General features: G+C 40.6%; 1 protein-coding gene across 2 annotated transcripts in view; it reads right to left on the bottom strand.

Annotated features, from left to right (window-relative positions):
• The window catches only part of KIF2A (kinesin family member 2A), a 54,759-nt gene extending 41,663 nt beyond the window's left edge, over positions 1 to 13,096 (bottom strand). The window contains exon 1 of one of the 2 annotated variants that reach the window (XM_030467689.1): positions 12,798 to 13,096. In XM_030467689.1, coding sequence (XP_030323549.1) covers positions 12,798 to 12,861 — 64 coding nt within the window. In that variant the 5' untranslated portion in view covers positions 12,862 to 13,096. The remainder of the gene's footprint in view (positions 1 to 12,797) is intronic. The other variant, XM_030467690.1, reaches the window with a different exon arrangement.
• Positions 13,097 to 13,338: the final 242 nt, after the last annotated feature.

The raw sequence follows: 13,338 nt of genomic DNA, 5'->3' as shown, positions 1-13,338 counted from the left end.
TCTTTTCTTAATATCTACCACTTACCCTTCAGGGTTTTTTTACATAATCATACAACTTTCCTCATTGCTTTGTCTGTATAGTGTTATCACAGTGTCAAATGACTCAGTAAACATACACAGTAGCTGCCATTCTTCTAAACCAAATTCTTAAATATCTTTTAAAATATATCATTCTAATTCAATATTTGGTTTGGTAATTATTTTTCAATGATCCCTAACTACCCTAACTACCAACTTTTTGTTATATTCTCCAAATTATCACAGTAATACCCAAGTCTTTCAAATGACAAGCATGTTACAATCACAGGTTTTGATCTTTGTAAACCTCTACAACGTAATAGACAGGAATTTTGAGAACAGAAACTAATATTGCCAAAATCAAGTTTTTCATATCTGCCTTTATATGTTAGCTTTGAATTAAAATCTAACTTAATATGCTACTACCCCATCTAGAAAGCCACGAAACTAAGGAAATTCCCCATCTCGGACATGTACCCAATTTCTGTGCAAAAACCAATCAAACTTAGTGTTTTAGAAAAACAAAGTTCACAGATCATACTGACAGTCCACCAATAAATGAGGAGGGGAAAAAACCCCAACACAGCCATTTTTCTGAACTGTGCATATTATTTAGCTTCAAATTACATTTAGTACTCCTCATACAACAAATGCCACACATGCAAATTTTTGGTTCCCCTGGTGTTTATCACCAACAAGCCTTTCCACCCTGAACCACTAAATTATAACTCACTTTGCTCAGCCTAACTGAACTTGCCAGCTGCCCATACGGATGCACCTTCTCTAAAGCAGTTAACTAGAGTGCTGGTGTCACAGTTTTTGCTTTTTTAATAACTGTAAGAGCTCCAGATCTTTTCATATTGTTAATAATTGGGGTTTTCTGCTGACTTTTTACTCTGCAAGACAAACTCTAAAATTTCTCTTTACATTGAAAACAAGTTTCCTGTGGCTTCCCCAGTTACAGGAACACTGTTTTTACTTCCCTTCAAGGTCGGTTGAGGGTTTTTTTGGAGTGGAGAGCTAATACTCTTTTAAGCACATTTCAAAGAGCATTATTTCATATTAGTGAGCTCCTCATAAAACATCTTCCTTTTATTCACATTCCAAAGCCTCAATTGCCAGTGAAATTTATGGCAGCACCCCACTGGCTTCAAAAAAGGTTGGGCAAGAGTATGTTACCACCATAACATTCCTAAACAACACCATCATATTGCCTGTGTAGGTCTCAGTATAAGAGCAAGAGACTAGTCTTGTTTCTAAAGCAGCTGAATCCGTAAAGAAGTATTTAATCCCCACTGCTAACAGAGGCACTGATATTCAGATATTTAACAGCAGGTTATCTCAGGATGAATGAAACAGTACAGCTATCATTTTTAAGGAAGGATGAGTTCTCCAAATATAACTTAGCCACAGAAAAAGGTATTTAGAAGGAAACACATGTTCAACCATACCTAATACACACTACCCTAGAAACACTTCAATAAACTGAACACATTTCACCTTTTCCTCAATAAGTGCTGAGACTCTGCTACTCAGCCCAGTAAGCTGTGGTACCTTCATGTCAACACATGCAAGCTTCTTTACAAAGTCCATGTGGTCACAGTAATTTATTTAGTACTCTGTGCTTGTGTACACACACTTATACAAGAAGAATGACTCGATCTCCTTCAGCCTCTCAGGAGTATTTCCTTTCCAGGATTGTCAACTACAAGCGTTCACTTTTCCCCTTGTCACTTCATTCTGCTAGTTCATGCTTATTTTGCGATTAACTCAAATATCAAGATTTCCTGCATTTCATTTACAGTTTATGACCTTCCCATCTACAGCAAAAGCACATTTACTCTGTGCTACATTCTTCCCAGTTGTTTCATACTATACTTCCTAATCTTCCATATAATAAACATCCACAGAGATGATACACTCTAGCATAGTAGAGACTTTACCAAGACCAGTGTTACTTTCTGTGTTATGACCAGGAACAAAAAACTGTAATGGATGAGAAAAAACAGCCAGCCAGTCCCAAAACTGATTCCAGAACTATTACACAGAAATGATTAGGTATATTATCAGCCTCTGTGTTAAACATATTACAATCCTTGTATTAAGTGTCTTCCGAATAATTTTTCATATTATATAATACACTTTACTGAAATTCAAAGAAACTTACGGCTGACCTTCACAATTGGTCAATACCAGTAATGCTGCACAAAACTTTTCCCACTCTGACACCCAAGCAGCGCTAACTCCAATCAGGTAGGTCACCCTGCATCCAGATCCAGGATGTTTACCTGCTCTACCTCCAGGACACTATTTTGGATCACAAATACTAGAAGCATTTCAGCATCTAGTTTGGTCCACTGTTAGCTGCTACTTTTTAGTTGAGGCACTATATATTCGTAGAACATGTCAATTAGATTTTTTACTTCTTCCCCCCCATTTTAGTATGAAATCAAGCAGGATAAGCTGTAATCCCTTCTGAAACTGACGTTAATGTGATGGTCTATTGCACCATGACCTAAAATCCTTTTACACATCTATACTGGTTATCTGGTTATGCCATTGGCATAACCATTGGCATTGTCTTATTTTATGAGAAAGGAAGATGACTCCTACAAGGATCTATCATAGCATAACTGATCAACTTCCAACTCCCAACTAGCAGGAAGTACTAAGTTGAAACAGAAAAACCTCAAGCCCTTGAGATCACCTCCACATCTTTTTTCCACAGCACACCATGGACAGAAACCCTAAAACAAGTTGGTTTATGTTCACAATATCCCCAGGAAAGCACCTTGCACAGCACATTTCTCACATAGTTCTCATTCCAGGTCCTGCAGCTATGCCTATGGCAGCAGTAGTACACTGCAATATGAGCAGATCTGTATGGCAAAGCGGGTAGTGCCGAGGCTCAGACACTTGGGTTGGGATAATCTCAAACACAATTACAGACTGGGTGGAGAACGGATTGATAGCAGCCCTGAGGAAAAGGACTTGGTGGTCTTGGTCAATAAGAAGCTCAACATGATCCGGCAATGTGCACCCAGAAAGCCAGCTGTATCCTAGGCTGCATGAATAGAAATATGGCCAGCAGGTCAAGGGAGGTGATGCTGCCCCTCTACTCCACTATTGTGAGACCCCATCTGGAGTACTGCAGCCAGTTCTGGGGCCTCCAACATAAGAAAGACATGAAGCTGTTTGACTGAGTCCAGAGAAGGGTTATAAAGACGATAAAAAGGCTGAAGCACATCTCCTATGAATATAAGCTGAGAGAGTTGGGATTGTTCAGCCTGGAGAAGAGAAGGCTCCAGGTAGACCTTACCATGGCCTATAAAAGACTTTTTATACATTAAGTGGCTTATATTAAGGGATTTAATAAATATTCAGGGCTTTCCAGTACTTGAAGGGGCCTACAGGAAAGCTGGGGACTTTTTACTAGGCCATGTAGTTATAGGATGAGGAGGAACAGTTTTAAACTGAAAGAGGAAACATTTACAGTAGACATTACGAAGAAATACTTGTCTGAGCATGGTGAGACACTGGAGCAGGCTTCCCAGAGAAGCTGCAGATTTCTCTTCCCAGGAAGTGTTCAAAGCCAGGTTGGATGGGGCCTTGAGCAACCCGGTCTAGTGCAATGTGCATGCAGGGGGTTGTAAGCAGATGATCTTTTAGGTACCTTGAAACTCAGACCATTCTATGATGCAATGGGAATGACCACAGTACAGCGGCACTAGACTAAAATGTGGTGCAAGATAAATTGACAATTAGAGCAGTCCAAGACATTAGATACTTCAATCCTCTATACAAGATTACATACAGACGAGTGCTACTGAAGGAGGGCACTGGGAAAGTCAAACACTTTTCTTTCATGATACAGGCCTTCCAAAGCATTTAGCTTTGAAAGATTAGAATCTTACGTATCTTCCAGTCTGGTGCCCACTTGCACTCTGAATTACACTAAATTTGGCATGTCAACATTCAGCAAGACAGCATTTGGGTAGTGAGAAGCCGCGACTTCAAAGGGACATCTCAAAACCAAGAGAATACACAGAAAAGTGGCAGATGCGCACCAATATAGACAAAAGAAAAAAAAAATGCACCTGCAGAAAGATAACCTAATTTATGAGTACACAATGCTGAAACTGGAAGTAGAATTTACACTTCAAGTAAGAGTTTAACTGACATTAAACACACAGTTATCTCAAAACACCTACTCTACATGCAGCTGCAACTACAAAAAAGGCCAGAAAAACACTGTCCCACTATCAGGAAGCTAGAGAACAAAAACAAGTGTCACTTTCAAGCTATATATAAAACTTTAGTATGCCCACACCTCAGGTAATGTGGCACTAGTCTTCTGCCCTGGTTTAAGCCAGGGAGGGGGAAGTTTTCACTTGCTTTTCATAGAGTAATCTTCATTTTGTTATCCATTTACATAGCACTCTCCCTCCCAAAACGTAAAAATACTCAAACCAAACCAACAGTAATCCACTCCTTTCCAAAATCCCTGTGAAGTTTCCCAGTGCCCACTGGTCCCTTTCATAGGCCACATGAAACACCCCTTCCACTGCCTCTCAGTTAGGTAGTTTAAGAAACATCAAGTAATCAGAGCTGCAGACTTTATCCAAATGAGAACAACTTGTTAATGTATGCCATGGCAGTATTTTTCTTTATCATATTTTTCTTTTACTACTAGCATAAGAGAATGTTAGCATTCAATGCCTGGTAATAACATTCACATCTTTCCTACAGGCTGACAACCTGTAAACAAGTTTAAGGAATAGTTCAATATATACTTTTTTTTTAAAAAACTGAACAGAAATTGGTATCTAATTGCACACGTAGTCACGAATTTGTCAGAATCCTCTAGAACAATTTTGCAGGCAGCTTCTTTAAAATATTTTAAAACTGCTTCTTTGCTATACTTTTGCAGGTCAGTGTCCTCTGTATTCAGTACGAATGTCATACAATTATAGGTAGGAGCAGAATTACTCAAGTATCTCCTTCAAACAGCACCAGGGTTTGGTGGTTGCTGAATTTTTTTTTAGCAAGAGGATTTAAGCTTGTGGTGGATACACTCTGCTAAAAAGATTGACAAGACTTGGCCAGTCTTCACTCTCCCTTTGCCCTCTCTCATTTTGTTTGTTGCCTGAATAAACAGCAGAAACCTCCTATTCATTACTTTCACTGAAGCTGACAGTAGCCACCTTTCAACAGATGTTTTCAAATGGTGCCATTTGCCTTGTTGTTGTGGGTATCTATCTATCTATCTCCTTTATAATATTACATTTAGTAAGATTATTACTTCATTTATTACAGAGCTGTCAGCTGTTGCTCCTAATTAAAAGTCAGAAGCCCTTACTCTCATACAACTTAAAAGACTGTATTTTTCTCTTAACATAGTTCTAAAAGCTCAAAGCAATGAAAAAACTAAGTAATATTTAATTCTTCCCTGTGTTTGAAGAAATCTTACTATAACTTAAAAATAATTAGGTGTGGTTTCTATTAACTTCTTCATCACCACATGAATTCCTATCCTATTAATGTCAAAATGAACTGGTAAGTTCAGACCATGAAAGTGTAAAAGAATATGCAAACTTAACCCAAAATTGAAGTAGAAATTCAGAGCATTTAAAAATTGAAGTGTGCTTGTGCTTTTCAAGCTGAATTTATTTCCACTGCCTTCTTCCTAGAGAGATCCTCATCACTGCATCATTATGCATACCTGCATCCCCAGCAAATACTTTCATAGATCGGTTGGAAATACATCTCTGGAGTACAACTCTGTATGTAGTTCAGATACAAGGGGAAAGTAACACATTTGAGTCATTACAAAGTGACTGCAGCCCTGTGCAACAAAAATTCTAGAACTACTTTAGAAGAGCACAAACACACTACACATCTTGCTTATAAAGAGAAAGTCTTGAAGTCTATGCTCCATCGCCTTCCACTCACACGTTCAGTGAGTTCCGTTACAGGTAACTCCTAACATACTGTCCTGTAAGTAGCAGAAGAGGCTGAAAATACTCACAATTTAGACACTTGGAATTAAGACAGCTCTGAGTGGCTGATGGGAGCCATGAGAAACTCAAACTGGCACTTGACAAAGCCTGAATGGGATTACTGATAACTGAGAAGCCGGTAACATTCCACTATGTGAAAAGCGTAACATTACTTCATAAAATTCAACCACATAAAAGGGGTTTGGTTATATGCAAGTTACACTTTTTTACTGCTTGGAATTCAACAATTAGTTTTACAGTGTCAGCATTGCAGAAGTGGCAAGGAATGCAGCAAACTGTTCCTTTACAAGTCTGGGAAACTTCAAAGCAGCTAGTGTCTGAATTTAGACTGAGGTATTAGAGTTATCAAAACCCTTCTAGGTGTGTTCTGCTCGTGGTAAATGATTCAGTGAATTACACTCATTAAAAAAACTAATAGCCATAAGCCGTAATTTTACCACTTAACTTTATTACCTTTTGTCTAACAGATGTAAAAAAATCAGTTTTTCAAAGTTGTTCAAGACAGCAAAATTAACTCCAGAGAACATTTTTACCACAGATATGGTAATGCCATCTTTGTGAAACCCTCCCAAGGAACTACTTACTACCTGTGGCTGCTCTTTTTTTCAGAAACAATTACCAGGCATGGAGAAGAGTGGCAAAAGAGAAGAATATCTAGCCCCCTGCTCTACATCCAGAGCTGGCCCCCATGAGAAAAGCACCTAGCACTTCAGGTGTACTTCACCAACTTCTAGTAAATTAATGAATTAAACCTTCTAGTAAAGAAGGTTTATCAATCTTCTAAGCCACAACTGACCTACTTATCACGACATCTTCTGGGGACATGAACAATAACACAGTTCCATGGTATCAGACACTGTCCTCCTGTCTTACAACTTAACATGTACTACAGAATTCAAAGGAGCCCTTTACAGAGGTCGAAGGTGTTGGCAAATTATGCCAGTCACTTGTCTATCACTGTATTAGGAACACTATAGGAAACTCTAGGCTTATTGAGTGAAAAACAGACAAAAAAAATGAATACTCAAACAGTAATACAAACCTGTGAATGCTTTAAGAGGACAGAAAAAGAAGGAACAGCACATGTACCTGTACATACACAATGGGAAAAGGTTTGAGAACACAGCTAATGGCAGTTTAAGACAATCTACATTTGGATTACCATAGTTTTAGTTCCTTGCCCTCTGTGCCTCGTTTCCCTACCACACATCTAACTAAAAACTAATACAGAGGCAGCAGACAGACAACTTAAACAGATGTGAAATCACACCAGTAGTCAAAAATCACTGTAGCTAGTTTATTTATTATGACTGTCTACCTCTTATGGAAGTATAAAAATCTCTACCAAAGCTTAGGAAAAACTGAACCAAACAATATACCTACAAACATTTTTTTTTTTTTAGTACCTATGTTCAGATCAGTATTGAGAACAATTTAAATAAAATGCCATATACCAAGTCACTATAAAACCTGGAGATTTGGAATATACAACTGCAAGCAATTTTTTTTAAATTACATTTGAGGGAACTGTAACTGTTCCCTCTGAAAAAAATAAAAATACTTCCTGAAAACACAGAGGTGGTAAAACTAGGAAACAGACATAAGATTTCTAGCAAGCAAAAGTAATCTTCATTTACCTGAAAGCTTATTTGTGCTTTTGAAATAGATTAACAAGTATAACGAAAAATGTACCACAACTCCATAAAAACCTTCTGCCCTACATCTGGAAATACATACTGAAAGCATCTATGCTTCCAAATAATTTTAGCCATGCTACAGAGGCATGTAACAGAGGCAAACACTTAGAAAGTTATTTCAAAAAGGACAAAGAAAATTTAAATAATCCTCCTGGACAACACTTCTGTAGGAACAAACCCCAGAAACTCTGGATCTAACAATATAATAAACCACACCAGAGAAGAAAGTCTAAATGTTGGAACACATTAGCTCAACTAGCAACAGCAGACTTGAATCCCTGCCTGTGATCTGCCCACTATGGAAGGACAAAGACACATTATGTCTCTATGGGCTTACATAGGGATTAGGTAATTGAGTCAAATGACTTCAATGTGGTAACAAAAATGTCTTAATCACAGGGAACAATTAGATGTATGTCACCAAAGGAAAGAGTAAAAGTACATTACCATTTAAATCTCTCCTCAAGAGCCTGTAAAACAGGGTAACTACACAAACTCAAGCTTATCTGTCCTGATATGAAATTACTGCTATTGGGAGTTGTATGTAAAGATCACGATCATCATACAGGATTGCCCAGAAGACAGAGGATGCTACAGATCGCTCAGCTCTGAGAAACATCCATTTCACAGAAGTTGTGATTTAAAGAAAAAAGTTGCAGCCTGGACTGGTACAAAAATTTAGTCTTACTTGTGTTTGAAGGTGAAACAGTTACCATGATGTTTTGGCAAGATGAAGGAGACAGGTGCTGCCAGCAGGTTTTTTGACTATATGGGTTATATCTGACCATGCTGACCAGCTCCTTTAGAGGCAAGTGAAAAAAATTCTTAAAGAGCCAATTACAAAGTAACACAGCCACAAGCAAGATTTCTTCCTCTCTCAAATGAGTTAGAGGTTATTTAAACTATAGACGCAGGAAGAACAGAAACTGGTTTTAATTATTAAATTATTAAATTTATTTATTATTATTAAATTATTAATTTAATACCTGATTTATATATATATTTTAATAACTGTTTTTTTTTTTAATTTTTAGTGTAAAACTGGATACTCCTACCATCCTTCTTAAAATTCTGCCCCGCTTCTAGCTTCCATTTTCTCCAATAATAGCACCACTAAACTGTGCCTAGCTTATTCTCCTTAACAAGTTAGTTTTCTCTTTTAAGCACGACACCTGTCCTGTTCTTGGATCATGAAAAAATGGGCTCATTGTCTTTCTTTTTTACACCATTTGATGGTTAATCCCCCAAAATTCAGCATCTTTCTTTCCTTGAAGTTGAGTGAAATTTTCAGGCACTCTTCCAATTGCAGTAATGTTCATACCTGTTACATTATTTCTGACACAGTGAGATCCAAATTTCATTTCCCCTCCCCACTTTCAGAACAAACAAATACATAATTAATATCTCTGTGTTTCTAGGTAGCATTTCAGCTCTGCAAAAACAGAGAGAATAGGAACAACCTGAGGAGGAAATGGACGAACACAATTGTACCAAAAAAGTAACGAAAAAACACAAACTAGTCTTCTAAAGGGCTGCAAGACATATGAGTTTTACCCTATTTAAACAAAATACTAAGAATTTATAGAAAAAAAAAAGTTAAATATTGTCTTCAAGTCATTATACAGGGCGTGTGGACATAAATTCATAAATGTAAAGCGGTGGGATGTCATTGTTTGAGTCAAGGAAATTTGTCCACAGAAAAATGCCCTTATTCAGACTTCAACATGGTGCATCTTCTGGCCCAGGACATTGCAGCAGGTCAGGTGGGTACCTTATGGCCCCCTCCTAACTTCCTTAAGTATCCATGTGAAAGGGCACATTTCTCAAGACTGGAAATGCAGTCCATTCTTAGCTATTCACAACCTGAAGCAAAGGATTTCTTTCCTGTTTCCAAGATAGATTACCAAGGCATATTTCAAGCAACGTACATAAGTTACACTGCAGTAAGTAGTAAATTTCAGTACCAGAAATTATTATAAAAAAGCCAAACTAGCTGACCACTTACTATGATCTTATGTTACATTACATTATGGTTTCTACCAATGTTTACACACTGAGAAAAAACAGATACACAGAAAGAACCCCTATCTAAACAGTGTTTTTCATGGTTCTTTGGCCATGGTTTTAACTCTCTTCATTTGTACAACATCTATTTTACATTCATTCCTACAAATCTCCCATGAAACACTTAAGTTTATTAGAATTTGTCAAAATGAAAGAATAAGTAACTTTCCTTTTCAGGATGTTCTGATTTCAAGCTCACATTTACTGTGTTTTCCATGTCTTTGCAATTTTGTTGTAGTGAACACGTATGGCCTGTAACATTAATGTTTCACCAAAGAAAACTGTGTGTCTGTTACGTCCTCTTTATATTTAAAGAAAAACTGAGTTATCCAGAATTAATCACTGAGTTCAGAGAAGTGCTCAACAGAACTCGCAGAAAAATGGGAAAAAATGCATTCTTTTTCAAATGGCAACATTAGAAAAGCAAAACTTTATTTTTCTCTGGTTTCAGCAAATAAACAGGTAAACACAGACATTTTAAACAATAACTATACCTACCTCTCAAAATAATATTATTTTTAAAAAGGACTCCCTACAGTCTATACAACATGTGGAAAAAAAAGACCAGACTAACCACTTTCATCAAAAGTTTTTTAAACAGTTTTAATTGTGCTTTCAGCCAAGGGTAGCTGGTATGATACTCATACCAGGATATGATGCTGGGTTGAGCAGATCCAGGTAGTGGCTTACTCTTTACCAAACCAGATATACGTAAGGACCTTCACTTCATTCTGGCCATGGCTTTCCTACACACACACCTCTGCAGTCACAGACCCCTCTGTGAGCTACTGGACCTCACTAATCATGTAGAAAAATAGCACATCCAAAACTTTTCTACTGTGTTTAGTGAACCAAATCGTCAATTACTGTCATAAGAAGAATCATTGCCCATACCGGATGGCAGAGACAGCCTCTAGGAACCACGCAGCTCACAGAGGCATAGGCAGCAAGATCCCCCGCTGGTTACAAATGGCTAGGCTGATTTTGTCTGCCTGTGCAACTCCAGCTCAGGTTTGAAAACCACCTTCTGAAAGGCAATGCAACCTAGTGCTGGCTGTCCTTCCAAAGCTTTCTCAAAATGCTCCCTTCCACATACCTAGGACAGTTTCTTCCAGCTTAATGGGAAAAGAATGATCCAAAGCTTCCGCCTGAGCCAGAAGAGGGTACCTCCTCCTCTAGTCCCAACACAAACCAAGCAAACTTCACCACTAATCAGGACCCACTAAGCTGTGTAACACTGCAGTCTGATTGCTCACTCAGGACCAGGTTAATACAAATGTTCCAAACCCTACAGTTTGAGCAATTGCTGTGAAGTATACTACTGATGTGTAACATATTTACTGTACTGCATGGCATGTGTGATACAGCAAAATATGTAAACCATTAACAGTAATTCAAATATTGTCATGTTCAAGGGTCACTGTCCTCATTTCTGACATTAGAAGTGAGCAGAGCTTTGTTCCTCACTTCACTCAGAGGAAAAAACCAAACAAACAAACAAAACCCAAAAACAAAAACAAACAAACAAAAAACCCCAAACAAACAAAACCAGCATTGCAATGCCTTATTTTCCAAAGGTATACGAACCAAACAGGAGTATCTATTTAGTAAGCCCATACAGATCTCAGGAAAACAGTTTTACAAATTGCTACAGCGAGGTTTTCTGAAACCCCAAAGAGAGATCTGCAGCAGTTATGCAAGGGCCAGACTGATCAGATCCTTCACGTGACACCTAAGCTATTAAACACAAATTGAGGGGTAAGGTTTAGTATAGTGTCCATCCAACACCAACCATTATTTAATTGTAGGGTTGAACTGCAGTATGGGACACAAGAAAGACAAGCTGCACAAAGCTTGTCAGCTGCTCATCTCCTGCCTCATCAAAAAACCACACTAAGTTCAGTGCGTTTGACCTCCAGATCTTCCTTTCCTTAAACATATCTGCTTATTCTTTAGCAAGATCCTGAAGCCTGAAGGGAAAAAAAAAATCAAAAAAGACTTGACAGAAAATCCCAGCAGAACCCCACCCCAGTTTAGCAGGCTTCATAGACCTCTCTGAGGCCAAAAACAGATGACATATTTTCACTCAAGGAACTGAGGTCACGAAGGACCTGCCATTGATTCAGCCACTGTATTTTCCACTTTGGTTCTCTCCTACCAGACAAACATGTAGTTAGCACCCTAACCATGTTACATACACCTCCTTTATTCATGTGCATTTCTAGACAGCACCATACATCCTCCTGCCAGGATATGCTGGGCAAGATGTCACACACCGGATTCCCCGCAGAGAAATAACTCATGGCATTAGCAGCAAGCACTCTTCTTACATTTTAATCGTAAAGAACATCTGAAATAATAACATCAAGCTTTTTGTCAAGTGATATAAGTGTCCAAAGGCATTATTGTCAAGGCACAATGTAGTGTCATTTTTTCAGAGCACGGCTCATATGCCAAAGCAAGTAAGTTATTTCTTTACATTAAAGGCCTCTCCTCCCTCCATCACCTCACCCCTTGGTGAGGCCCTCCCACTTCCCTGCCCAAACCTCCCCGGGTTTTTCTCTTCCCTCCACCTCTCCCCACGCCCCTCTGCCCCCAAATCCCCTCACCACCCACACTCACAGCCACCCCGCACGCCTCACTGCCCATCTCGCACCCCTCCTGCTCTCCCCTCCCCCACGAGCCCACCCATCCCTGCCTCTATACCCACAACAGCCCCCTCCCCGCCCTGCGGCAGCCACCCAAGTCCCACGAGCGGCCGCCACTGCCGCTCGCGCCTGGCGCAACCGCCCTGCACAGGCAAACGCGAGCGCTCCCCTGGCAACCGCAGCGCGCGCCAGGCCCGGCCACTCCCCGGCTCCGCGCACACAATGGGCTCCGCGCGCAGCCCCCTACTCGCCCCCTCCCCGCGCCGCGCACCGAGGCGGCGGCTGCGCCCGGCCGCGGTCTGCGGCCGCTCCGCCGAGCCCGCCTCTCCCGCTGCCCCTGCAACACTGACCATCGCTGCGCTTGATCTCCACGTAGATCCCTATCTGGATCTTGCCGAAGTTGGCCGCTGCCATCGCTTCATGGGGCAGCCGGGCGCACAGGGAGCGGGGAAGGAGGGCACGAACGGTATCTGCGGCGACAGCAGCGACCGCGGCGGCTCTGGAAGAGAGAGAGAGAGGAAGGGAGGGGGGAGAGTAAGAGGAGAAGGGGAAGGAGAGAGGGAGGGAGGGGCGCAGGGGAGAGGGAGGAAGGGGAAGAGAGAAAAGGCGCCGGACAGACACAGCACCGCTGCAAGCTGCTGCGCTTGCGCGCGTGGCCGTGGCGTCACGGCAGGAGCGGCTTCGCGGGAGGCGGGGGCGGGAGCGGGAGCGGGAGCGTCGGAGTCGACGTCGACGTCGTCGTAGTCGACCGGCGCCTGCCGTCCCCGCCCTCTGCTCTTTCTTCCATCCTCTGCTTCCTGCCTCGGAGGGAGGAGGTGAGCGAGCCTGGGTGAGTTCTCGTGTCTCTTGTCACAGGGGAGCTGGGACTCCCTGCCCTTCGCCGCGGCCTCA

This window comes from Calypte anna, chromosome Z (genome assembly GCF_003957555.1).
Source record: "Calypte anna isolate BGI_N300 chromosome Z, bCalAnn1_v1.p, whole genome shotgun sequence".
Taxonomy (NCBI): domain Eukaryota; kingdom Metazoa; phylum Chordata; class Aves; order Apodiformes; family Trochilidae; genus Calypte; species Calypte anna.
Note: the sequence above shows the minus strand (reverse complement) of the source record. Positions and strands in the feature narration are given on the sequence as shown.